The sequence below is a fragment of the Dreissena polymorpha genome, chromosome 12, assembly GCF_020536995.1.
Source record: "Dreissena polymorpha isolate Duluth1 chromosome 12, UMN_Dpol_1.0, whole genome shotgun sequence".
In the NCBI taxonomy this organism is placed as follows: Eukaryota; Metazoa; Mollusca; class Bivalvia; order Myida; family Dreissenidae; genus Dreissena; species Dreissena polymorpha.
In genome coordinates this window covers 62,027,607-62,053,825 of record NC_068366.1, presented here as the reverse complement: position 1 = coordinate 62,053,825, position 26,219 = coordinate 62,027,607, and the positions used below count along the sequence as shown (strand labels likewise).

Below are 26,219 nucleotides of genomic sequence, written 5' to 3'. Positions count from 1 at the left end.
GGATCATTTTATCAACTCAGGGCCAAGACAGGCCATATTTACCCATAATGCACCTCCTCGTCAGAATCATTCATCATGGACAAGCCCGGATTGTCTTTGAAGTGAGTTTCTGAAAGCACATCATGCATTTACTTTTCAACTAAAGCTACAATATCAGAAAAACGTGTAATACAGATTATTTCTAATTCAACAAGATATGTGTTTGTCAGAAACACTTTGTCCCCTTCTGCACCGCTTTGAAGCTATATATTTGACCTTTGACCTTAAAGGATGACCTTGACCTTGACCTTTCACCACTCAAAATGTGCAGCTCCATGAGATACACATGCATGCCAAATATCAAGTTGCTATCTTCAATATTGCAAAAGTTATAGCAAATTTTAAAGTTTGACGCAAACAAACAAACACACAAACCAACAGAAAGGGCAAAAACAATATTTCCCCTACTATAGTGGTGGGGGACATAAAAATATGGGGAAAAGTTTTTTGGAAAGAGGGAAAAAAATACCGTACCATAGTTCATTTCCTGTTTAAGGCATTCAAAAATTCATGAGTGAAATATGCCTACACTGGTACAATTATCTGTAACGCTGGCACTTATGTGGATATACAAGAAACCGTCGGAGACGGGTGATGCTCCCCAAAGGTGTTTTTGTCACAATATTGCACTATATATTCAGATAAAAGGAAACGTCTTGAGGGCACAGCAGTTGGGGGGACAATAATTTTTTTATAGAAAATTTCAAAGGGCCATAACTCTGTGAAAAATCATCCGACCAGAACCCACTGATAATATGCACATCTCCTCTTGGTAGTGAAGCTTCCCATAGAGTTTCATTGAATTCCGGTCATTAGTTGCTGAGAAATAGCCCGGACAAGAATTGCACTATATGTACAGTTAATGGAAAATTTCAAAGGGCCATAACTCTGTGAAAAATCATCCGACCAGAACCCACTGATAATATGCACATCTCCTCTTGGTAGTGAAGCTTCCCATAAAGTTTCATTGAATTCCAGTCATAAGTTGCTGAGAAATAGCCCGGACAAAAATTGTGCACAGACGGACAGACAGACAGACAGACGCACACACTGACAGACAAAGCGGCGACTATATGCTCCCCCCAAAATAAATTTTGGGGGAGCATTATAAACACCAAACACATGCTGACTTGAGTCTGGTGTGAATATTTGAGCTTCAATCTGGGAAAAAGAGGCTTAATGCATGTGTGTAAAGTTTCATCCCAGATTTATGTGTAGTTTGCACAGGCTAATCAAGGTGTGTCATCCCAGGTTTATGTGTAGGCCGCACAGGCTATTCAGGGAAGACACTTTCTGCCTAGACTGGATTTTCATTAAGAAGAGTCACTTCAAACTAAAAATTCAATTGTAGCATTAAGTGTAATCTAGCTCTGATTAGCCTGTGCAAACTGCACAGGCTAATTTGGGACAAAACTTACACCCATGCATTAAGCCCAGTTTTCCCAGAGCAAGGTTCCTTTAAGATATTTTCACAGATTTTAACTGGTTATTTACAGATGAGACCAAATAATATATCCTTAAAATTGAATCTTATAACGTTTTCTTTATGAGGCATCTAGTTCATAATATCACATCTTTTCGTTACATCACGATAGATTGTAACTGTTGTGTTTGCATTTAAAACAGAGAATTAAATGTTTTGGAAGTTGGAATATTGACTGTCAGCTGATTATGAGCTAGTTATTGGCACTCATCTCTTTCTTTCTACATACTGCAAGGTATTGTACATGTAGTATTGTTTTGAGAGATCATTTATCTCGTGTAAGTACCTGTTATCGAACAGCACCTATTATCGGACGTTTTGTTTTGATTCTGTATGCACATGCGCAAAAGTGCGCATTACGTCACATTGATAAACAAATGGTCGCACATAAAGTGACTGACCTACTTGCCTACTTAGCTTGAAACAAATGCGCTGAAAACAGGTTAAAGGAATGCATTTATTGTTATTTACACGGTTTTATGTGTTTTTTGCTATTACTTTTTGAATGCATTTATCAAAACGTGCATTTACACACCAAAAGCATATTTCCGTTTGCAATTTTGATTGCAGCCGACGCAGATTTTTTCGCCGAGTCCGGGTCACGTGATAGTCATGTGACTTTGTATATGCTAGAGTAGTATTTATGAAGTGTCGGGTAATAGGTCATGTTTACATCGGCCGCCATTTTGTTTTGTCTGCTAGAGGTGACACGATTGTGCTTTACACCGGGCACTAAAAAGACCCAGGGTCACCTCTGGAACGGGGTGTCTCCTGTATCTTGCACTATCCCCCGTAACCAACTAACACGTCTTTCTGGGGGCGATGGCCATATGGGAGACAATCCCGGTGCACTCGATAAAAAAAAACAACAACAACAACAACAACAGGTCATGTTTACATCGGCCGCCATTTTGTTTTGTCTGCTAGAGGTGACAATAACCAGGGAATCATTGTTATGAATTCTTGAAGGATATTTGCTGGAAAACTTTACAGATAAGTTATTTAATGATTAAACTGTTAGTCATTTGTTAAAACAAAATGTTTTTGTCATTTTAAGTGTTTCAATGTTAACATAATTTAAGGTAATTTCTTAGGTGTTCGATAACTGGTTCGTCCACCATACCATCATTTTATCGTACAGATTTGTCAATTTTTTTGATACCATAAATTCATTGGAAGTATACTTTTTCTCTCAAATATGTTCAGTGGTATGCATACAAAAGCTTATTTTGAGCGTTTCTAAAAACAATAAACTTTATTTATAACTTACCAAACACTGCATTATTCGTCGGTGAATACACAAACGCCATGGTGAACATGTAAATGTTAAGGAGACCATAAAATGCGACAAACTCGGCTGAGTTCTTGTAATGGGAAGACAACTCTGCTACAAAATTGTCCTGCAACGCAGCTCTCCCAAACTTTAATACTGTGATGGTTATACTGATGGAGAGCACTATAAGCATCAGCAATGTCATAAACTTCAGTCGCAGATCTGCAAGGGAAATAATGGTAGGGAACATTGATGTTTAAACACTCATATCTGCTAGGGTCAAAGCATTTAACACGCACCAATTTCTTACACAGCACATACGCATTTGTATTGTTTTTACATGCAAATATTGCCTAAACAAGGTGAACACGTTTCCTCACTTCCTTGATAAAAGACAATCAAAGCACAATGATGTCATATTTTCATTTCATGACATCATTTGATGTTATTATCATTTTTCTGCCTTTTCTTTTGTTCATTTTCAAAATTATGACAGAAACCTAAGGAATTAATAGGATAAATAGAGTACCAAGTAATTGTTGAATAGAGATAGGTTTATTTGCTCAGACAGCTCTAAAATATTAACCATTCGCTTACGGCTGGATTGTCAAAGCCGCAACAAACAAAAATTATCCATGTTTCAAACTAACCTCGTAATCTCTATATTGTCTTCAATTGCCTTTAACCCTTCCCCACTCAGAAGTAAAGTGAAAATGACTATATGCAACCAGCATTAAACCAGGAAAGCCTGCAAGAAATTGCAGTATGTTCGGGTTTTATGCTGTTTGCTGCTCAACAGTATCTTTCTGAGGTTTGGAAATAAAGCCTTAAAAACATGAATCAAGTAAGAAGGGTCTTAAATTCAATTTGATTTTCTAAGGGGCTACAAACAGTTCAAAGTGTGTATCTGAGTGGTAAAGGGTTAACCAACTTACCAAAGTATGGCATGGAGCGGAGTTCCGTATAGGCTCTCACGAGCAGGAAAAGAAGGTACAGCAGATACACCCCTCCCACGATGAAGAAGAATATCTTGAATCCCTGTACCAAGTTTGAATGCTATAGCATTGATACTTTCTGAGAAAAGTGGACCTAAACGCAAAACTTAACCGGACGCCAACGCGGACGCCAAGGTGATGACAATAGCTCATAATTTTTTTCAAAAAATAGATAAGCTAAAAATGAATAGACAAAAAAAATCCCCTTGATTGGAAACCCAGGCCCTCTGGAAGCAAAAGCTAGTGTGATACCACTGATGCTCACTGTTGGTCACATAAATCACGAATAACAATACCTATATAAGTACTGCACATAATTTCCAAATAATTCAATGCTTTATTTTAAAGGGTTAACCAACTTACCAAAGTATGGCATGGAGCGGAGTTCCGTATAGGCTCTCACGAGCAGGAAAAGAAGGTACAGCAGATACACCCCCCCCCCCACGATGAAGAAGAATATCTTGAATCCCTGTACCAAGTTTGAATGCTATAGCATTGATACTTTCTGAGAAAAGTGGACCTAAACGCAAAACTTAACCGGACGCCAACGCGGACGCCAAGGTGATGACAATAGCTCATAATTTTTTTCAAAAAATAGATGAGCTAAAAATGAATAGACAAAAAAATCCCCTTGATTGGAAACCCAGGCCCTCTGGAAGCAAAAGCTAGTGTGATACCACTGATGCTCACTGGTGGTCACATAAATCACGAATAACAATACCTATATAAGTACTGCACATAATTTCCAAATAATTCAATGCTTTATTTTACTGATTACACATGATGATTATTCATTGATGAATCATTATTTTTAACATAATATTTATTCAGCAATGTTATTTTGCTTGTTTAAATATATTGCATGGCACTGAATTCGTTTTTAAATCTATGACGATTTTTTTGCAAATTGTCATTTTGCCAAACTGTGAAAAAGTTTCTTTCAAGAAACTAAGGATTTTTAAAAGTCTGTATGATACCTACCCACCAGGTGTAGCAGCTGGTAAGCTGTCAGCCACACCTCTGGTATACCAGCAGCAGTTGTCAGCGACATACCGGAGGGTACCGGCATCAAGACATCCTCTGGTACAGCAACATACTCTGCATACCCGCCACCTGGTTAGAACATAAAATTACTGTAGGATAGGTGATTTTTTCTCTATGATATAAAATGGCTATGTGTCATATAAAAGTGTTTATGTTCCTTTGTGGTGTATGCATCCATTTGCATCTGCTGTGAGATTCAGTACCTTGTCTCTGTGTGTCAGCAAATTAATGACCATGCTGCCATCTGCCTATAAACTGTTGCAAGAATGACTTCATAAATTGTTGTAACCTTTTTTTAGTATTTACTATGCATTCTTCCCACCTTGTGAATGTGAAATTAGCTGTATTTGCATTTTGTTTTCTGCATTGTAAATAACTATTTGTTTCTGGAATGAATATTTGGGATTTTGGAATATATGTACATGTATTGTATTCCTGGTCCAAATGTTCTTATTCCATTCCCCTACCCAACTACATCACATGCATAATCTTAACTTTGCTGACAGCACAATTCATGTTAGCATGGATGCATACAGAACAAATTCATATTTAGTTCTCATGTAGAATTAATTTCAAATGTGTTTGATAAACAAATCTATAGTTTGCCTTGCAATTTCAATATCACTGAAAAAGGAAGCCATGCTGTAAATGTTGCCTTAGCCAGAATATATTTAAAAAAAGGCAAAACTGTGTCAAAATTGAAAAAAACTCTTTCTAAAACCAACAAAATGAAAAACAAATATTGCACAATGTTAAGTATTATCCATTATGTTCCTATTTTACCAGCAAGAAGGGCCATGACTCTGTCACCAATGTGCCACTGGCTAGTGCAGTCATCAGCGCGAGCTTCCACAGTTCCTGACGCTTCTAGTCCAAGTATGTCACTCTCCCCAGGGGGTGCTGGATACATTCCACGCCTCTGTAAGGGTTACAGTTGGAAAGTGGATACATCAAACTAGTTAACTTTAGGGTATAAGCTTGCAACATTTAAGCATAACATAAAAATTAAATCATCATTCATGTATTAAAGAATGAAAATTCATAACCAGTAATAAGAAAACCATTGTTAAATTAACTTAAATAGGAGTTATATTTTCAGCATTTCCTAGTATGAGACTATAATTTTAGCCCAGACCTTATTTTTGCACTGAATTTTCATTTGCCTTTATGTATTGCGTTATATTTGGCCATCAACATTATAGAAAGGGTCTTATGCTCGTCATAACACAAGCATTATCTACTGATGCATCCGTGTTTATACTGGGAAAACTGGTCTTAATAAAATGTACACGTGAGTCAAGTCTCGTCCCAGATTACCCTGTGCAGTCGACACAGGCTAATCAGGGACAACACTTTCCGCCTTAACTTGATATTCTTTTAGAATAGACTTCCTTTCAACAAAAAGTTCCATATAACCGGAAAGTGTCGTTTCTGATTAGCCTGTGAGGACTTCACAAGCTAATGTGTGACAACACTTTACGCAAAAGCATAAAGCCCCATTTTTCCAGAATCTGGCTCAATATAGCATACCAACCTGTAGAATGTCTGCTCTGTTGATGGCAGTGGCAAACACTTTCACCAACACCTCCCTGGACCTCAAGGCTGGCACAGGCGTGGTCTGCACTGACAGACCATCAGGCTCGCACCCCTTCTCAAAATGGATGTATTTCATCTGCTGTAAAACAGAGTTACTATTAATATCACATGGGCAGAAGAAAAGATGTAAATGACGAAGATATATACATGCATTGTCTAACAGAAATTCATATGTTAAATTATAATTCTAATAATAAATAAAAAGAAGAAAAGATGTAAATGACAAAGATATAATTAATCTAATTTATTTCATTTAATATTAAATTACATGAAGTTCAACAATTTTTTAACATGTCTGGTTGAGAAAAAAACATGTCAATTAATGTCTTTTTTATCAGGGCTGGCTAAAACGCATACACTGACCGCATTTATATTGTGGTAATTTTTATAACGCCTTCATTTTTTGTTATCTCTTAATATATAGAGACTTGTGTTTTCTGCAAATAATCCACCTTAAAAAAATAAATAAAATATTACTTATGTCAGTGTTTTCAGTTTTTCAGAAATGTTCAAATCAGAGCAATTATTATATTAACATTAAACAATGTATATATATTTAAATAAAACATGTTTAATATTCAAGTTTAGTTAAGATTTACCGTAAAAATGCTTTCACAAAAAAACCACCACCAAAATGTGCAATGCATGCAGCTTTATGATGGTTCTAAAGTGGAAGGCATACCCTGATGAATTTTACAATACTGTGATATGTCTGGCTATTGTAAATGATGGTACAGCCATACACGTGCAGGTATCGGCAGTTTTGTAAGAAAACACACTTTTAGGCGAACCCAGCTCTGAAAACAGTTTTCAGTACTAGATTACTTTGAAGATATATACATAAGCGAAGATATTAATGTATTCTATTTTGGTGACATAAGATGCCACAATATTATGGAGAACCAATAGTTAATCACAATAACTTCATTAAATACCCGTGTTTTGTACTTAAATTTCAGTCATCACCATATATCAAATGGCAAGTTTATTTCATTATTTCTTTATCATTTAAGCATCCCATTAGTATATTATATGATCAAGCATATTTTAATACAAGATATCTTATTACATGTTTAAACTTTTATATATTGTAAAGTTATATAGTTCACATTCTTTTGAAAAATTTGAGCGCAGTCTTTTCAGTGTAACATTAAACCTTGCTATCCAGTTTATGCAATCTGCATTTAAATGACTTGTTCGTGTCAACTTGTTGTTATAATGTTAAGAAGTTTCATAGTATCATGTGCACTTTTTGAATATGGGTAACATTGCTTTATATGGGTTATTTAACAGGCAGATGCAATTTATATTGGTCAAAGTTTGAGCATTTGTTTTTGTTGTTTATTTACATTATAAATGACTGCAATTTTGCCATTATTCAAACTATTTTAAATCATTTGCCATAAATGACCAGATAGTGGCTGATCATGTAAGTCACAAAACAGAAAATATACTTTTTTGAACTTTATGGTCATTAGTGTGTTTTATTAGCATGATACTAATTTAGCCAAACGTATTAATTTGTTATTTTGTCTGAAGTTTGGATTTCTGTTGAAATATCCTTGAGCAAAGCACCCTTATGTCAACAGTTTAATGTTAAAATGTGTATACTGATTTGTATGATCGATATCCTACTTACTTCGACATACCATTAATGTAACTTATTGCATCCAGTGCTTTTTAAGTGTTGACTGTCAGGTAAGGATGCTTTATACGTATCGTATTTACTTAAAACATTAACAAAGTATGATATCGTTATTTCCACATGGTGCTCCTTATTTTGAACCCCTAGTTTGTTTATAAAAAATAACATCAATACAAGGAATTTAATGTCCTTTAAAAAAAACGATGTGTTCATCAATTCATTAGAAATCAAACTTTCTAAGCCAGCCAATCAATAATAATTCATTTGAACAATCAAAGCAGGAAATAATTGCGTTAATGAGTAAATGCTCATGTCCATTTGGCAAGATTAGATTACAAACTATATTCACAGTGGAATGGGTAGTTGATCGGCTGGTATTTCGAACAACACCGCATCCCCGGTACACGTGATATGCCAGCGTCAGGGGCATGTCACACACTTGATCCATTTGTCTATGTCGCCTTCATCAGACCCACAGTCGTGGTGTCTTGTTCATATCAGATTCGGAGGACGACTCTCTCCTTTTCCACTTTGCATCTTTAAGTGCAGCCTTCAGTAACCGTTCTTCCTCTCGCTTTTTCTTTGCCTCTTCTCTTGGTACTTTCTTTTTCTTCGAGCCTTTGTTTCCTCATTTCCTTTCTCAAAAGTTGTCTTTGTTTCTTAGCTTCTTCGTCATTTTTTTTTTGGTCTTCTCTTTCTTATAATATCTTGATGGCCTTTTTTCTGGACAATGACTTTGGTAACCGCTGTCTCATGGTGTTTTGCTTCTTTCTTATGACTTCTGGAACCTTCAGTAGATTGAAAGCATGCGACATGGACTCATCTCGTGTCTGTGTGACGTATGTCGCTTGTCTTTTGTCTGACGGACCAACATTTGCGGATTCTTTCCACCCATCTCTTCTATCTGTATAACCAATCTCCATCATGTTCTGTGTTCATTTCCATTTCAGGGTTCTCTTGCGTTGGCCTACCTTGAATTTCTTTCTCTTTCTCACCAGTGCTTGCAGGTTTGACCGTTTCATCATTAGGAGTCACCTGGGCAGGACTGCTTTCAATTTGACCATCAACCTCACGAATTATAGCCTTTGATGGATCAAGTTTTGTCATATCAATGTTCTTGGGGTTGAATGGAAATATTCGGCATTTAAAAAAGTCATGGACATTATATTCCAACTTGGCGACTCTTTCCCATTCCTTTCGGAAGACGCAGGGGAACTGTTTCTTTGTCAATGCTTGCCCTATATTGGCTAGCTGCCAAGCCTTGACCTCCTTCTTCCACGCAGCTTTCATGGGCGAGATGAACCGAACATCACATGGTTGGAGGATGTGTGTGGCGTTCTCGAGAAGACAATACAGAATAATGTTATTGCTAAAGCAGAAGTGAGCAGCAGCAAGCAACATGTGGGTAGAATGCCCGTCGACCAGCAGCAAAACAGGTTTAGGGATGTTGTGCTTCGAAACCAAATCATTGAAATGTTCAAGGTAGGACACAAATAATTCTGAGTCCATCCTACCACTACTTGTGTGCCCATATATGGCCTCGTCAAAGTCATGGATTCCGGAATCTCTGAATCGTTCACCAGGGTAGTCAATGAGTGGAGGGATATAGTAACCAATAGCATTAAAACATGCCAGCACAGTTATCTGGGTCTTGTTACTGGTACAGATCTGATAAACGTGATGTTCTCCTTTGTTGGTAAGTACCTTTCCGTTTGTCACAGAGGGAATCCACTTTCATCAGCGTTAAATATTCTACGAGGGTCATTTAGAAGATCTTCCCAATCTGCAACTTCCTTCTGTAGGTAAGTCTTAAGTCCAGCAAACCACCCTTTGACCATCTCGATACTAATCAAAGTCCTCTGGTGCCCCAATGCCATAGCCTTCCTTTCAGTAATATCTGGATGCCTTTTAATAAAGCCTTCGTATCAGTGTTTACCAGGAAGATTGTCTTTTAATGGGGTTGACCTACCATCTGCGTCAAGGACTTTCTTTATCTCAATAGTAAGGTCATGGCGCTTCAAAGGGTATCCAATAGAACCATCATTTTCATGAAGTCAACCAGAACTACCTTGTCGGCCTTTGTCAATACGCAAGGTTTACCTGGATTAGTTCAAAGTGGCGCCTTCCCGCTCAACTTGTCTATCAGTGTAGTGCGGGGTATACGGTAAGTAATAGCCACTCTTCTTTTAGACATAGCCCCGCTCTGCATCATAGATACTGCAGCTGCAACTTGGCGAATAAGTCCGGTACTTTGGCGCTCCTGCTTGCTTAGACATGACTCAGACTGAATTTTTTTTTTTATTATTTAGTTATATTATTCGCTATGTCGAATTTACGGTCCAAACGATTTTTGTTATCCTAATTTTAACATCCTGCATTTGCCGCCAAAAAGGTCACGGCTAAGTAGAACTGTTTAAAAATATGATCTTCCATGTTTATTTTTCCATTTTCATTACAAATTACAACGTATTCCCACAAAAAAAACATATAGAGACTTACCGTTGGTTGCTGTGTGTCTTACAGCTTTGTAAGCGCGTAAAAACACAAAACAATCCGTGATATTTAACCTTGGCTTACGGAAAAAACAAACGCAAATTTTATGAGTGAAATATTTTGATGATGTCAGAAATATATGACGTCATCAAAATTAAACTTATATTGACTAGAACGCATCGCACTAGGCTGAATTAGATAAAAAAAAATGTAAAAGCATGTCGAAATAATGGACATGTGGACATTACGTGACTTTTCGCTAGTTGTGAATTTCTGGATGTAGTATTCTATAACATGGGAAAAGTTGATAATAGACAAAAATATATTATCAGAAGCATAATTCACTATGGGTATAACATATTGTACAATGACATGTCACTCACATGCATCTAGTTTGAACTATTTACTTGCTAAAAGCTAGTTTGTTTAATTTTTTTGTAAACCAATCGCGTGCACCTAAGACTAAGTTTTGAGCACTGTAAGTCAGAAAAAAAAGCTTAAATATAGATTTATTTATTAAAAAAAAGATTTATTTTTGGAAACATGAAAATTATACTGTCATCCTTTTTTTTCAATTTCTTGACATGTAATTTACAGAAATGAATTGGCAATGCCCATGTTCATGTTATTCAAGCTCCATTGGATATTGTCATCTAAGGTTCTTTAAAAGAACCGGGGTATGGAAAATATACTAAAGAGTTCCCAAGAGTATGGCCGGCTGCCTTTAAATGTTTATTTTCAGTAACATCATAATGGATACATTGTAGTATACTTAAGAGTACCCGGGGTACATTTAAATAGTACCTGAGGAAACAACTACCACACTAGCATTATTTAACCAATTGCATATATAGTTTTGCCTCTTTTTCTTACATTTCCATGACTGAGCATTGACAATAAAAAGAAATTGACGAAGATTTTTAGAGATTTTTCTCCTGACTAGACTGGTAGCAAAGGTAATATGGAATCAGCTATGCACATTCAAGTCTTGAAAATAAAAATATTATACATGTTTGGAAAGTAGCTTTCCTCAACCTGAAAACTATCAGGCGGATTGTAATATTTGTGCCTGAAACTGAACATCCGAAAGCAAACAAATATTGAATATACTTAACCCTTGCCCCCATAAGAAGTTAAGTGAAAATGGCTTTTGCAACCAGCATAAAGCCATAACAGACTGTGAGTATTTTAATTTAACTTCATACAAATATGATTGTTCATATAAGAGCCCTAATTAATCATTCATTATGTATTTTGAATGACGAAAAAAAGTCATCAAAAGTACATTAAACACCATATTCACGGATGCGTTTGAGACCCTATTTTATCCGAATTATAATACCATCCGAATTAAAGTATAACAAAATATTATGATTGTTTACTCACATCTGAAGCCATGGCATGGAGTTGTCTCAAAAGAACACAAGACACGGGAAGTACTATATTAATTAGCTTCAATCCCATACATGTACTTTATATACTTTATTCAGTCCAATGAAAATTTGTTGTTGACAATTTATCTGTACCGTTCTAGATTTTTACTTACATGTATAAGATAACTTACCGGTAAGTCAAAATCTAGAACGGTGCCAATTAAACGAATACCTCCTCCAAACAGACCTTGCGTAGACTCAAAAACATATTCGAACAATAAATGAATTATAAAATTTGACAAATATTTTAAGATTAGGTTTTCTTTAAGTTTTCACTGTGTATGTTAGAGAGTGTTTTTTTTTTATTTTCACTGTGTATGTTACTGTTACATAGGGTGTTCAGGCAGGACCAAAATTGTTGTGACATTTTTTCCATTTTAAAATGTATTGAAAATGAATATGAAAAAGTCATAAGGTGGCCTTGTTTTATATAAATTCCGCTGGCCAATTTTGCTTCAATATAGATGAGGCACGTACCAAAAAGTTCAGTATACATTGGGCTTCAAGTGTATACCTGGCCGAAAGACGAAGGTCAAGGTCACAAAAAATTTGAAAATAACATTAAAACTTCTGTGGCAACAACAGTTAATGGAAATTTTTATTGTGGGCAGGCATAAAAGTGAACCCTTATGTATCACAAAGATTTTGGTAGGTCCAATATCTGAATTGATGCAAAAGGGGCCTGAGGGATTGCGGTTTTAGGGATGACCTTGAAAATTTGAAAATCCCTTATTTGCTTCTGCTGGTCATAATTTGATTAGATCTCTAGAATCGATTTCATTTCTTAAATACTTGTGAAATTCCCTTTAATTTGATATGTTACATGACTATTTTCAAATAAAATTTAACATCAGCGCGGAAAAAAATCCAAGATGGCGGCAAAACCTAAATGGCCAATCTTGAAATTTGCTCTTTTTTCATCCAAAAAAATAATATTTGTTCAAATTTGTGTTGAAAATACTAGAAAATTGTCATTTTCATAACCTGGCATAATAATATTCCAATTTTCATCAACATATCAATGATTTTATGACTTAAAGCGGGTATATACGATTTTTTATATTTGTTTAATTGTAATATATTGATAAAATATGTTACAAAAACACAAAATAGGCAAGAAAAATTATACATTAAAGCCGAATTTCATAAAAATGCAGCAAAGACAAATTAGCGCCCCGAGCCGATAGTGACGTACATATTTTCCTACAATAATCGAAGCATTCGTCTTTGTATTATAAACCGTTAAACTACGAGGGGTGTTCCAGAAGTTCGTGGATTTTCGCTATAACTTATTAGTTTGCTGGTAAAAGTCAATGAAATTTACATATTATACAAACCAATTATCACGGACTTTATATATAAGCTAAAAATGCATGAATTCCATAAAGCGCGTTTGAAACGCGTTGCCATAGAGACCTCAGTAACGACATGCGGCGCACGCGTGTATTTTATTATAAGTATGAGCGTTACGCGAATTTAAATTTGGTTTAAATGTCGTTGATACACAGAATTTACGGCAAATTTCACGTTACAGCGCCTAAGTCCTCCTTACAGCCCGGATTTGGCCCCTATGGAGTTCCGCGTCTTCCCGGAAGTTAAATCACAGTTGCGCGGTATTCGCTTTGCAAGTAAACAGGAACTTACAGTTGCAGCAAATCGAATCGTGTCGTCTTTTGACACTGACTGGTATAGAGACACTTTTGACAAGTGGATTTCCCGACACATAAAGTGCATTCGCGTTGGAGGTGATTATGTGGAAAAGATTTGACAGTTGTTAACTTCATAACGTCATTGACGTTGAACAGAAACGTTACACGTGCGTCGGTGTGCGCATTGTGCACATGTTTAAATCTCTGATATATATTTATTGTTTTATGTATTTCCATGATATTTGGAGAGTATATTTGGAAAGGACGAAATATTCTTAACATGCTATTTGTTTGTCCATTTATGTTACCAAATGAAAGTTATAGCGAAAATCCACGAACTTCTGGAACACCCCTCGTAAGTTTAAATGCACATCGTACATGTATGGTATACATGCTGGCGAATTCGGCTGTACAGCCGTTTTCAATTTCAGAATTAAATATCTGGCCTATTTTGCATTTTTCGACACATGTTCTTCTTAACTTTTATTTTAATTTATATTGAAATATATATATAATAAGTTTTTTACACAGTTTATATAAATTCATAAATATTTGACAAAATCGTATATACCCGCTTTAACAACTTTTATTAAAAATCCATGGCGGCCATTTTGGGCGTCTTTATGGAGGCCATCTTGGATTTTTTTTGCCAAAAAGGCGTAAATTTTCTGAAAGCTGAAACGCAAAAAAACATTTTGATGTATGTTGTTATAAGTAAATTTTGAAAATTAAGTGGTTCCGGACTACAATAATTAAGAAATCCCTAGAATTTTCTTCATTTGGCTGCCATAATAACCTAACGTTTCAACAGACAATTTATCTCTTAAAATACTTACCGGTACACGTCTTATCTTAAAAATGTCATAACTCGGAAACTACTTATCCGATTTTCAAATTTTTTAGACTGATGCAATTGTTAAACATTACCCTTCTTAGAAATATGAATAAAATAACAAGGAAACTTCAAACTCATAAACCCCCTGAACACCCTAATGTTAGTGTTCTGTTACACAGGTGTGTGATTTAAGAACCACCTCAGGGGATGAAAATGTCCTACCCCCACCCCACCCCTTTCTCTTACATGGCGAAACTCTTCATTTTGATACAGATCCAGCAAAGTTAGTAACTTTTTGTAAAATAAATTTGACATTGATAAGGAGGAAATCACCTGAAAGCAGGAAAATCACACCCCTGTTTATAAAATTATTGGATGCACACAATAATTTGACTTTTGATAAGAGTTTATGTAGTTTCATTGTTTGCTATGTCGACCACTAGTACAACTAGTAGGGCTTTATCAACATAGCAAAACAACTTTGGACCCTTAGCAAACATGAAGATACATGTAAAATATTCCAGCGATTTTCACATAAAGAATAGAAATATGTTTCAGACAATGATGTTCTCACAACAAAGGTTTGGGCAGGTTGAAATTTACTATACACGTACAGTTTACAAAAGACACAGGGCCATAATTCAGCAAAAACTGTTCCAAGTCACTACATGTACCGGTTTTCCTTTCTTTATGATCATGATACACATTTATAAGGTCATCAACTGTGAACTTTTGAGCAAGATTCAACCAGTAGTTAAGAGGAGTTCATTTTGGAGCTTAAAATTCTGAAGTAGAAATCCAGACATCGGACCATAATTCAACCAAAGCTCATCTTAGCTCAAATTCCATTTTTACAAAGAGCATCACATTATTGTAGTATAACTGAACAAGTTTGAGAGAGATCCACCCAGCATCTAAAGAGAAGTCGAAAACACAAAATGTTGGGACTACCAGTATTATTCAGTAGAAAAACCTACAAAAGGTCATAATTCTGCCCCAAATTATTGTAGCCTTATTTTCTTTCTTTACAATTTCTTAGCATTTAAGTCATGCAACTGTTCAAAGTTTAAGCGAATCCGACCAGAAGTTACGCTGAAAGTATTCAGAGATGTATCAAAGCATTGGGCTGACAAATGACAGATGAAAATATCTATTAACAAATTATTTTTTAAATACATTTTGAGGAACATGGGTGTCACCCTAAATAACCTTTTTTAATATTCTGAATATGAAAGTTAAGAAATAGTTTAATTCCTAATGGACTCCTTCATAAAGATAAAGTATATACATTTAATTATATCATTGTATACAAAAAACAAAAGTCAGAAATAAAAAGTCAAACTTTTTTATATGAACAAATTTTAATACAGTAATTTCATTGACATATTTGTACAATACCATGAAACAGACATAACTGTTTTTACAGCAATGTTTGAAAATGTTGCTTCTGCTTAACATTTCTAAATACGACTTGGATACTTTTTTGCACTAAATCCTTTATACAAACTAATTTCACATTGGAAAGCAGGTGAGCTTAAATTGTAACATGTGTCTCAGTACAATAAGCACATGAACAATAACAGAAAACAATATTACTCATTATAGAGCATTACTATTTGTTTGTAGTCACACAATGCCAATGCAATCATATTGATTTAAAATCATCCATAAATTCATTTAACATAATTCATTGTATAAACAAATGCAGTAATTACATGTCAATTTAACACGTAATGACATATGCACACCCTATGTATCACAACCTTTAAAATCTATTATTTACAAAAAATAAATATGTTGACATCATGTCTACACAGGAGTTATACCAATTAATTACAGTGTAACCATACACTTTTGATGTATACAAATTTAAATAATGTGAACTTCTAAAATTTGCCACTTCAGGCACACATATTTTGTGTGTGCTTTTCCACTATGGACAAAAATATAACATAATTTAAATAAATACTTTATATGTACAATTGTGTTTAAACATAAAATAAATTATGCTTTGTTGTGTAGTATTGCACAAACATATGGAATTCATAAATAAAAGAATTAAAATAAAGCATCACAGACAACAGAAAAACATACAAAGGTAGAATTGTATGTAACTCAAACAACATCAATAAAATAAACATTATCACAAAAAAATAGTATGGCCTATAGATTAATATTGTATCAACATTATCATTGCCAACCAGTTATAGTTTAACATCAAACATGGCATTAAAAACACATTCATCACCTGCTTGGTAATTGCTAACTGATGAACCATAGGAAGCATTTTTAAATTAAATTCAGAAATTAAACTAACATACTGTTAATACAACAGTGATTATACCATGTTTATTGATGCAAAAAAACAACATTTTAGGCATAATTGTGTTTAAGAATATGAGGGGGAAAAAAAGTATACAAAGAAAACTTAATGGAATCGTTATATTTTTGAGACAGGCTCGTATGATTTTCAACATTTCAATAAAACATTACTCTAGTATCACCAAACACTCCACACAAACTGGAATGTACATGAATGGTGATCTAATTTTGCACCTAATGAACACTTCTGAGAAGAAAATACAAATTCAGAAAAAAATGACTAGAGAAGTTAAGCCATTTGTTAACACCATTTAATAACCAACATGACAGAAAGATTATTTGTAACATCAATTTATTTTTCTTTCTATTGACATATAAGAAAAGCATTTGGTGCTTTGTTAAAAATGGAATTGGTTTAAAATGTACCAAATAATAAATTATCATTGCTCATTTCATACAATAAAACACACTTCAGTTCAAAAATTAAACAATCATACTGCAACTTTTGGCTCAATGGTACAAATGGCCGAGCCTCCCGCTATGGAAAGGGAGTTGAATCCAAGTGCGTAAAGTGTTGTCCCAGATTAGCCTGTGCAGTCCGGACAAAACTTTCCGCCTAAACTGGATTTTCGCTAAGAGGACAATACCTTTAAACTGAATATGCATATAATCGGAAAGGGTTGTTCCTGATTAGCCTGTGCAAACTGCACAGGCTAATCTGGAACGACACTTTCCGCACATGCATTTAACCCCCTTTTCTTAGAGCTAGGCTCATTTGTTTAACAAAAGCAGGGTACTTTTAAAAGCAACACACTGTGTGTACATTACAAGTCATTTCACACATCAAAAACCCATTAATGGCTAGAAGCGAGCTCGTAACAATAAGTTACATCTTTTTGTCTATATAAGGCTAAACTTATTATAATAAAATAACAAAGAATGATTTGCAATGCAAATTTCATACATTTTCTTCTGCACTTCCAATTAAAGCATTTCAAATTAATCCATGTGCATCACCACAGAAGAAATACAGTTACCAGTACTGAACAGAACAGAACATATCTTTATTTTGGTTCACAGGTCACATAATACATATATTTTAACTACAGGTGAGCTTATAGTTCACAAAAAACAATTCACAAAACAAAGGTTAGAAAAATCAACAATGAAGCTATTATCTTTATCAATAAAAAGTTGTTGTTGTTTTTTATCTTTCAGGTATTTCAGATTACATTGCAGTATTAACCTTGAATTCCGTTGGAAAAAGCTATTAGAAACCGAGTTTTTTATTCTATTTTAACATTATTTGAGTCATAAATGGGTTGTATTCACCCTATGCACAATTTTACAAGGCAGGCTTAGACAATGTAGGTGGGTTACCAGAACCAAGTACAAGAAGCCAATGGAAACATATACTTTGAAAAAGGTGCAGGGAAAATACCAACTATACAAGTATTGATCAGTACACCTTAAATTATAATGATATAATGATAATAATGCAACATATTAATGAAAATGCACCAAAAGTGCATAATCATAATCCAAAAACAATCAACAGGAAAATTTGAAAATTAAAAAATTATTTTTCAATAAAAAAAATTCAACACAACATAAAATCCTTAACAAAAACATAGCCAAACTTGCCAGGTATTGCACTCTAGATTTCAAACAATCAATAAAATAAAAACATAAATACCCGGTACATCTGAACTCATTGTAAAATTTGTTCAGGTTTAAGAAATAAAGCGTGTTGCATACAACACAACAAAAGAGTTATATCCCTAAATAACAAATCAATCAGAGACGTAGACGTTATCTACATCTCTGATTCAATTGTGTACGCTGAAACTTATCTGTTTATCATTTACAGAATTGGTAATCAGTGTCTTGAACACATTTCATATACCGATATATGTTGCTGGAATTGTAAACACAAAATCTGAATAATGTGTAAAAGCAAGAAACCGTCGGAGACGGGTGATGCTCCCCAAAGTTTGTTTTTTTGTCACAATATTGCACTATATATTCAGATAAAAGGAAACGGCTAGTAGTTGGGGGGACAAGAATTGCACTATATGTACAGTTAATGGAAAATTTCAAAGGGCCATAACTCTGTGAAAAATCATCCAACCAGAACCGGCTGATAATATGCACATCTCCTCTTGGTAGTGAAGCTTCCCATAAGTTTAATTGAATTACGGTCATTCATTGCTGAAAAACAGCCCGGACAAAAATTGTGCACGGACGGAAACACGGACACATGCACAGACAGACGAAGCGGCGACTATATGCTCCCCTAAAAAAAATTGGGGGGAGCATAAAAATATTGTACTAAATTCAAAATTTAACAATCTAATAAAATTGTGTTAAAAATTTCCTCTAGTAATATGTTCAATTATTCAAAATAACTTCATAAAGTTTAACCCTTTCCCCCATAAGAAGCAAAGTGAAAATGGCTTTTGCAACCAGAATATAACCAGAACAGCCTGCGAGTAAACATGGTTTAATTCATGTGCGTAAAGTGTTGTCCCAGATTAGCCTGTGCAGTCTGCACATGCTAATCACAGACGACACTTTCCGCTTTTATAATTTTTTCGTTTACAGAGAGTCTCTTCTTAGCAAAAATCCAGTTTAGGCGTAAAGTGTAGTCCCTGATTAGCCTGTGCAGACTGCACAGGCTAATCTGGGACAACACTTTACGCACATGCATTAAACCCTTGTTTCCCAAATCAAGGTTCCAACGTGTTTCCTCCAGCAGAAGTGTGGTTATGGCTGCAATGTAATCGTGGGCAGTCACCTCAGTCGCTGTCATATTTACCGACCGCAGCCGGCCGAACCCTGGTCATGCCTAAGCTTTCTGTTTCCGAGCTATGGGGGATACAAAAAATAACCATCAACTTAACAGATGATAAAAGACTAACAGTTGTAGTGTAAAAGATATTTGAATGAATTTTATTTCCATCATTAACTAAAACTAACACAGTATTATCAAAGGCATTACTACTATGTTTCCTTCAATACATTTTACTTGTTTAATCACCCTATATTTATATATTTGTGCAGACTGCACAGACTAGTCTGGGAGGACACTTTATGCACATGCATGAAGCCCAGTTTTCCCAGAGTGAGGATCATTTGTATCAATTCAGTGACAAAGACAGGCCATATTTACCCATAATGCACCTCTTCGTCAGAATCATTCATCATGGACAAGCCTGGATTGTCTTTGAAGTGAGTTTCTGAAAGCACATCATGAATTTACTTTTCAACTAAAACTACAATATGTGCAAAGCGTGTAATAAAGATTATTTCTAATTCAACAAGAAAACAAACGTCTTCTTAATGCCGAGCTAAGCCTTTATTTGTCAGTCAGCATTCCGCTGAAACATGACTGGCATGTATGTGCCCCGACCCGGGATCGAACCCGCGACCTCTGGATTTCAGCAAGCGCCTTATCCACTGAGCTATGGAGGCACAAGAGCTGTGTTTGTGAAACACAATGCCCCCTACTGCGCTGCTTTGAAGCCCTATATTTGACCTTTGACCTTGAAGGATGACCTTGACTTTTCACCACTCAAAATGTGCAGCTCCATGAGATACACATGCATGCCAAATATCAAGTTGCTATCTTCAATATTGCAAGTGTATGACCAAGGTTAATGTTTTGGGACAGAATGACAGACAGAATGACAGACAGGCAAACAGGCCAAAAACAATATACCCCCCAATTGTCGATCCGGGGGCATAAAAATATGGGAAAAGATTTTAGGAAAGGGGCAAATAAATACCGTACCATAGTGTATTTCCTGTGAACAAATCTTGGTGAATGTATTTAGGGCATGAATTCAAACATTTATGAGTGAAATACGCCCACACTGGTACAATTATCTGTAACGGTGGCACTTACATTGATATATTACCACCAAACACATGCTGACTTGAGTCTGGTGTGAAGATTTGAGCTTCACTCTGGAAAAAAGAGGCTTAATGCATGTGTGTTTAGTTAGTGTAATCCCAGATTAGCCTGTGTAGTTTGCACAGGCTAATCAGGCAAGACACTTTCTGTCTAGACTGGATTTTCATTAAGAAGAGACTTACTTCAAACTAAAAATTCAATTTTAGTGTAAAGTGTAATCTCTGATTAGCCAGTGCAACTTAAGGGGCTAGTTTGGGACCAAACTTACGTCCATGCATTAAGCCCTGTTTTCCCAGAACAAGGCTCCTTAAATATTTTCACAGATTTTAACTAGTTATTTACAGATGAGACCAAATAATATATCCTTACAATCGAATCTTATAACGTTTTCTTTATGAGGAATCTAGTTTATATTATCACATCTTTTCGTTACATCACCATAGATTGTAGCTTTTGTGTTTGCATTAAAAACAGAGAATTAAATGGGAATTTCGACTATCGGCTGATTTTGAGCTTGTTGTTAATACTAATCTCTTTCTTTGTACATACTGCAATGTATTGTTGCAGTATTGTGTTGAGACATCATATACCATCATTTTATCATACAGATTTGTCAATTTTTTTCATACCATAAATTCAATGGAAGTATACTTTTTCTCTCAAATGTGTTAAGTGGCATGCATACAAGAGCTTATCTTGAGCGTTTATAAAAACAATAAACTTTATTTATAACTTACCAAACACTGCATTATTCGTTGGCGAATACACAAACGCCATGGTGAACATGTAAATGTTAAGGAGACCATAGAATGCGACAAACTCGGCTGAGTTCTTGTAATGGGAAGACAACTCTGCTACAAAATTGTCCTGCAACGCAGCTCTCCCAAACTTTAATACTGTGATGGTTATACTGATGGAGAGCACTATAAGCATCAGCAATGTCATAAACTTCAGTCGCAGATCTGCAAGGGAAATAATGGTAGGGAACATTGATGTTTAAACACTCATATCTGCTAGGGGCAAAGCATTTTACTAGCACCAATATCTAACACAGCACATATGCATTTGCATTGTATTTACAGGCAAACACTGTCCAAACAAGGTAAACATGTTTCCTCATTTTTCTGATAAAGTAGACAATCTATGTACAATGATGTCATTATTTTCATTTCATGACATCATTTGATGTTATTATTATTTTTCTGCCTTTTGTTTTGTTCATTTTCAAAATTATGACAGATACCTAAGGAAATAATAGGATAAATAGAGTACCAAATAATTGTTGAATACAGATAGGTTTATTTGCTCAGACAGCTCTAAAATATTAACCATTCGGTTAAGGCTGGATTTTCAAGTTGTCAAAGCCACGCCAAAAAAAGCTTACCCATATTCAAAACCTTGTAATCTCTATATTGTCTTCAATTGCTTTAAACCCTTCCCCACTCAGAAGTAAAGTGAATTGACTATATGCAACCAGCATTAAACCAAAAAAGCCTGCAAAAAATTGCAGTCTGTTTGGGTTTTATGCTATTTGCCGCTCAACAGTATCGTTCTGAGGTTTGGAAGTGTGTACCTGAGTGGTAAAGGGTTAACCAACTTACCAAAGTATGGCATGGAGCGGAGTTCCGTATAGGCTCTCACGAGCAGGAAAAGAAGGTACAGCAGATACACCCCTCCCACGATGAAGAAGAATATCTTGAATCCCTGTCAATCAGCAAAACAATGGAGCCTCGTTCTGGGAAGACTGGGCTTAATGCATGTGCTACAGTTTTGTTGCATATAAGCATGTGCAGTCTGCACAGTCTAATCAGGGACGACACTTTCTGCCTAAACTGATTTTTTGTTTATAAGAGACTTTCTTTAAACAAAAAAACTCTATAAAAGCGTTAAGTGTCGTACCTGATCAGCCGGTGCAGACTGCAAAGGCTTCACACACATGCATGAAGCCCAATGTCCCCAGAACAAGGCTAAATTAGCAAGCATTTGTTTAAATGTTTCATCTTTAAATATTTCATATTTGTATGCCATAGAGTGAATCAACATCAAAATGATAAAGTTAAATATTGTAAATATCCATTAAAAATAGTTTACTTCTATTAAAGGTTTAACTAGGTTTTATGTCAAAGTTAATTAAACTGCAATTGGTATATATTAGGGATGGCAACAGTTAATCGGTTAACCGGTTATCCGTTTCTTAAGGAGGTTAACCGATTACAAAATTAATATTCGGTTACTCTTTCAGAAAACGCATTTTTTTGTTGAACGAAATAAATGCTAAATTCGTTAGTTTTGTTTTACTTCATTTCACTGTATTGGCTAATCCGCTAATCTGATCGCAAATTATCGGCAATTACCACCCCGTGATGCCCCCCTGTGGATATAAAAGCGATTAGAGTTGTTAACCAACGGGGTGCAGCGGATTCATGAGCAGGCACACAAGCAATTAGCTCCTACTCTGCAGTGTGTTTACAGTCTTTACAGTCTATTGTGTTTCAATTATTCAAATATTGATAAATTTAAATTATAAACCGACCAATTAGGCTTGTCAATTAGCACATTTGACTGCGATATGTCCTTTTTTTTATAAATAGTACATCAACGTGAATATTCAGTATAAAGTCTGTCGAACTTGTTCAGATAGCACGTATTTAAAAAGTAAAGCTACAATCTATAACCATGTCTCTATCATCAGATGCCTGGAAATTTTTCAAACGGGCTGCTGACAAGAAATCAGCTACATGCATACTATGCCCAACGACACTGTCGTTGCATGGGGGTACATCCAATCTCCGTAATCACATGAGATTTAAACACCCCGCTGAATTTCGATGTGAGCCATCTGCAGTAAATCAGACATCACTGGACTGCTATGTAAATACTCCGAAAAAGATGACTGGCTCAGAAAGCGAGTCAATTACAAGCGCTATCGTTGACATGGTGGTCAAGGACTATGTTCCTCTGTCCATAGTAGAGGCAGAGGGATTCCGGAACTTAATGAAGACTGCAACACCCAACTACAGCATGCCATCCAGGAACACCATCCGAGCGCGCATCAACAAATGCTATGGGGATGAAAAGGCCCGTCTCGTAGAGAGACTTAAGAACATCTCCGGAGCGGCGATCACAACTGACACGTTGACGTCAACGTCGTGTGAAAGTTTCATCACCGTCACGGAACACCATATAACAGATGACTGGGAGATGGATGCCAACGTGCTGCTGACAAGAGCTATGCCGGAACGCCACACGGGAACTAATCTAGCCAACAGACTCAAAGAGTGTGTGTCCGAATTTGAATTGACTGGCAAAATAAACGCGTGTGTTCACGACAATGCCCGCAACATGGAAGCTGCAGGTGCCATATGTGAGGAATGGACTGACATTGGGTGTTTTGGACACACATTCCAACTGTGTATCAAACCTGTTTTTGGTATACCGCATGTATCCAAGACTGTATCCAGATGCCGGAAACTAGTTGGGCATTTTAAACACTCCACCACAGTCAGCGCAGAAGTTAAACGAAGACAGTCACTCCTCAATGTACCGCAGCATGAACTTGTGCAGGATGTAATCACACGTTTGAATTCAACGCAGGCAATGCTAGAAAGATTGTATGAGCAGCGGCGCGTTATTATGGACATAATGCTGGACGAAAACGTCACCAAAAAGGCTGATACCGGTATGCTCTTGAAAGATGAGGAATGGGACACTATCCGTGATTTGTCAGTGTTGCTAAAGCACTTTGCAGACACATCGACATACTTATGTGAAGAACGTGATGTGTCTTGCTCTGATACATATCCTATTATATGTTCGCTATTGAGCACTGTCCTGCCACCAACTGCAGAAGAGAGCACCACGATCAAGAAGGCGAAGGAGTTATTGCGTGAGCAGCTCATTACGATGTTTCAGCCATACTCTCAGAAAACTGCCACCTCACTGCTAATTCTAGCGTCACTCCTCGACATCCACCACAAAACACTTGGGTTCATTGAAAGTGACATGAAGAATGCAGCAATCGAGGCGCTAGAAAATCTTTTAGACGAACTCCCCCTCAAGACGCACACAGAAAACAGTGCCGAATGTAAACCTGCCCCATCGAAACGCCGGAGCTGGCATTCATGATTGCCAACCCTGCCAAGAAACAGACGGATGAGCTAAAGTCATACCTCCTTGAACCACAAGATGAAGAAGGCGACCCACTCGACTGGTGGAAAGCACATGAAAATCGGTTCCCAAGAATAGCCCGAATCGCGAAGAAGATTCTTGCTTTTCCCGCTACATCCGTCCCATCTGAGCGTATCTTCTCAACGGCTGGCATACTGATCAACAAGCTACGAAACAGGCTAGCCGCAGATCTCAAAGACCACATCATATTTTTGAACAAGAACGTTGTGCCAGCATACAGTGACGAGTGTGAGGACATGTGAGTTATAAAGGTGGTAAAGGATTCATGTTGAAAGTGCTATATGCCTGTTGTTGTTGTTTTATCCAGAACTTTGTTCGCAATACTTGCATATTATTTTGGTGTATGCTTTCATATTCACTTTCATGCAATAAATTGTAATGATTAACATTCGAACATGTGAACTACGATTTATTATGATGAATCAAATGAATGAAAAAAAAAAAATGAACATTTGTGTTTGTTTGTTGTCTTTATTGCATTAACACATGATATGTCACAATTTACACGTGCCGTGAAGTATGCCATTGTTTTGACTACCATTTCTTGATAAAATCAATAAAGCGTGACACTGATTACACCCGATCACTGTTGTTTTAACAACTATTGCAAACTTTTACGCTTTGCCCGTTGCAAAATATATTTACGCTAATTGACAACTGTTATTAATCGGCAAACTGTTAATGCATGTAATTCTTAAAGGATAATGGGTGTAAATAAAACACAACACAATTCAAATTCTGCACTAGCTTTTATTGATCGAGATGTAGAACAATAATTATGTGTAAATGACATGAAGCTAATATTACAACAAAGAAATATCACAGTTCACCGACAAGCACATAAAAAATTGTTTATAAACTCGTACGTTTTTCGGATGTTGTTTTTTTATGTGGTACAAAGACAGGCGGTTAACCAGTTAACCGCTCGAATATCAAAACAGGTTAACCGCTTACGGATTTGCCTAGGTTTGCCATCCCTAGTATATATAAAACAAGAGCACCGCATAACGGGTGCCACGCTCGGCTGCGGTTGCAGTTGTGAATAAATGAAAGCTTGTCAGATTTTTTTTTTTTTTTTTAGAGGTCACAGTGACCTTGACCTTTCACCTAGTGACCCAAAAATGGGTGTGGCATGTAGAACTCATCAAGGTGCAGCTACATATGAAGTTTCAAAGTTGTAGGTTGGCGCACTTCTAAGGTTTAGCACGACGCGGATGGCGGATGCTGGCTATGACAATACCTCGGGTTTTCCTCGAAAACAGCCGAGCTAAAAACACAGTTATATAACAAAAAACAATGTATAATTGA

The 26,219-nt window shown here is 36.0% G+C and overlaps 2 protein-coding genes across 7 annotated transcripts in view; both read right to left on the bottom strand.

The window, feature by feature from the left end:
* Positions 1-12,153, bottom strand: part of LOC127853287 (quinone oxidoreductase PIG3-like) — a 34,430-nt gene extending 22,277 nt beyond the window's left edge. The window contains exon 1 of one of the 2 annotated variants that reach the window (XM_052387674.1): positions 11,955-12,153. In XM_052387674.1, coding sequence (XP_052243634.1) covers positions 11,955-12,032 — 78 coding nt within the window. In that variant the 5' untranslated portion in view covers positions 12,033-12,153. The remainder of the gene's footprint in view (positions 1-11,954) is intronic. The other variant, XM_052387671.1, reaches the window with a different exon arrangement.
* Positions 1-26,219, bottom strand: part of LOC127853280 (transmembrane protein 181-like) — a 48,579-nt gene that overhangs the window by 497 nt on the left and 21,863 nt on the right. Inside the window, exons 11-14 of one of the 5 annotated variants that reach the window (XM_052387656.1) lie at positions 22,325-22,427; positions 21,461-21,685; positions 19,980-20,046; positions 15,815-19,675 (exon numbers count right to left, since the gene is read on the bottom strand). In XM_052387656.1, the coding sequence (XP_052243616.1) occupies positions 19,606-19,675; positions 19,980-20,046; positions 21,461-21,685; positions 22,325-22,427 (465 nt within the window). In that variant the 3' untranslated portion in view covers positions 15,815-19,605. Of the gene's footprint in view, positions 1-42; positions 110-2,792; positions 3,018-3,730; positions 3,834-4,153; positions 4,260-15,814; positions 19,676-19,979; positions 20,047-21,460; positions 21,686-22,324; positions 22,428-26,219 lie in introns of those variants that run through there. The other 4 variants (XM_052387659.1, XM_052387658.1, XM_052387655.1 and 1 more) reach the window with 4 other exon arrangements.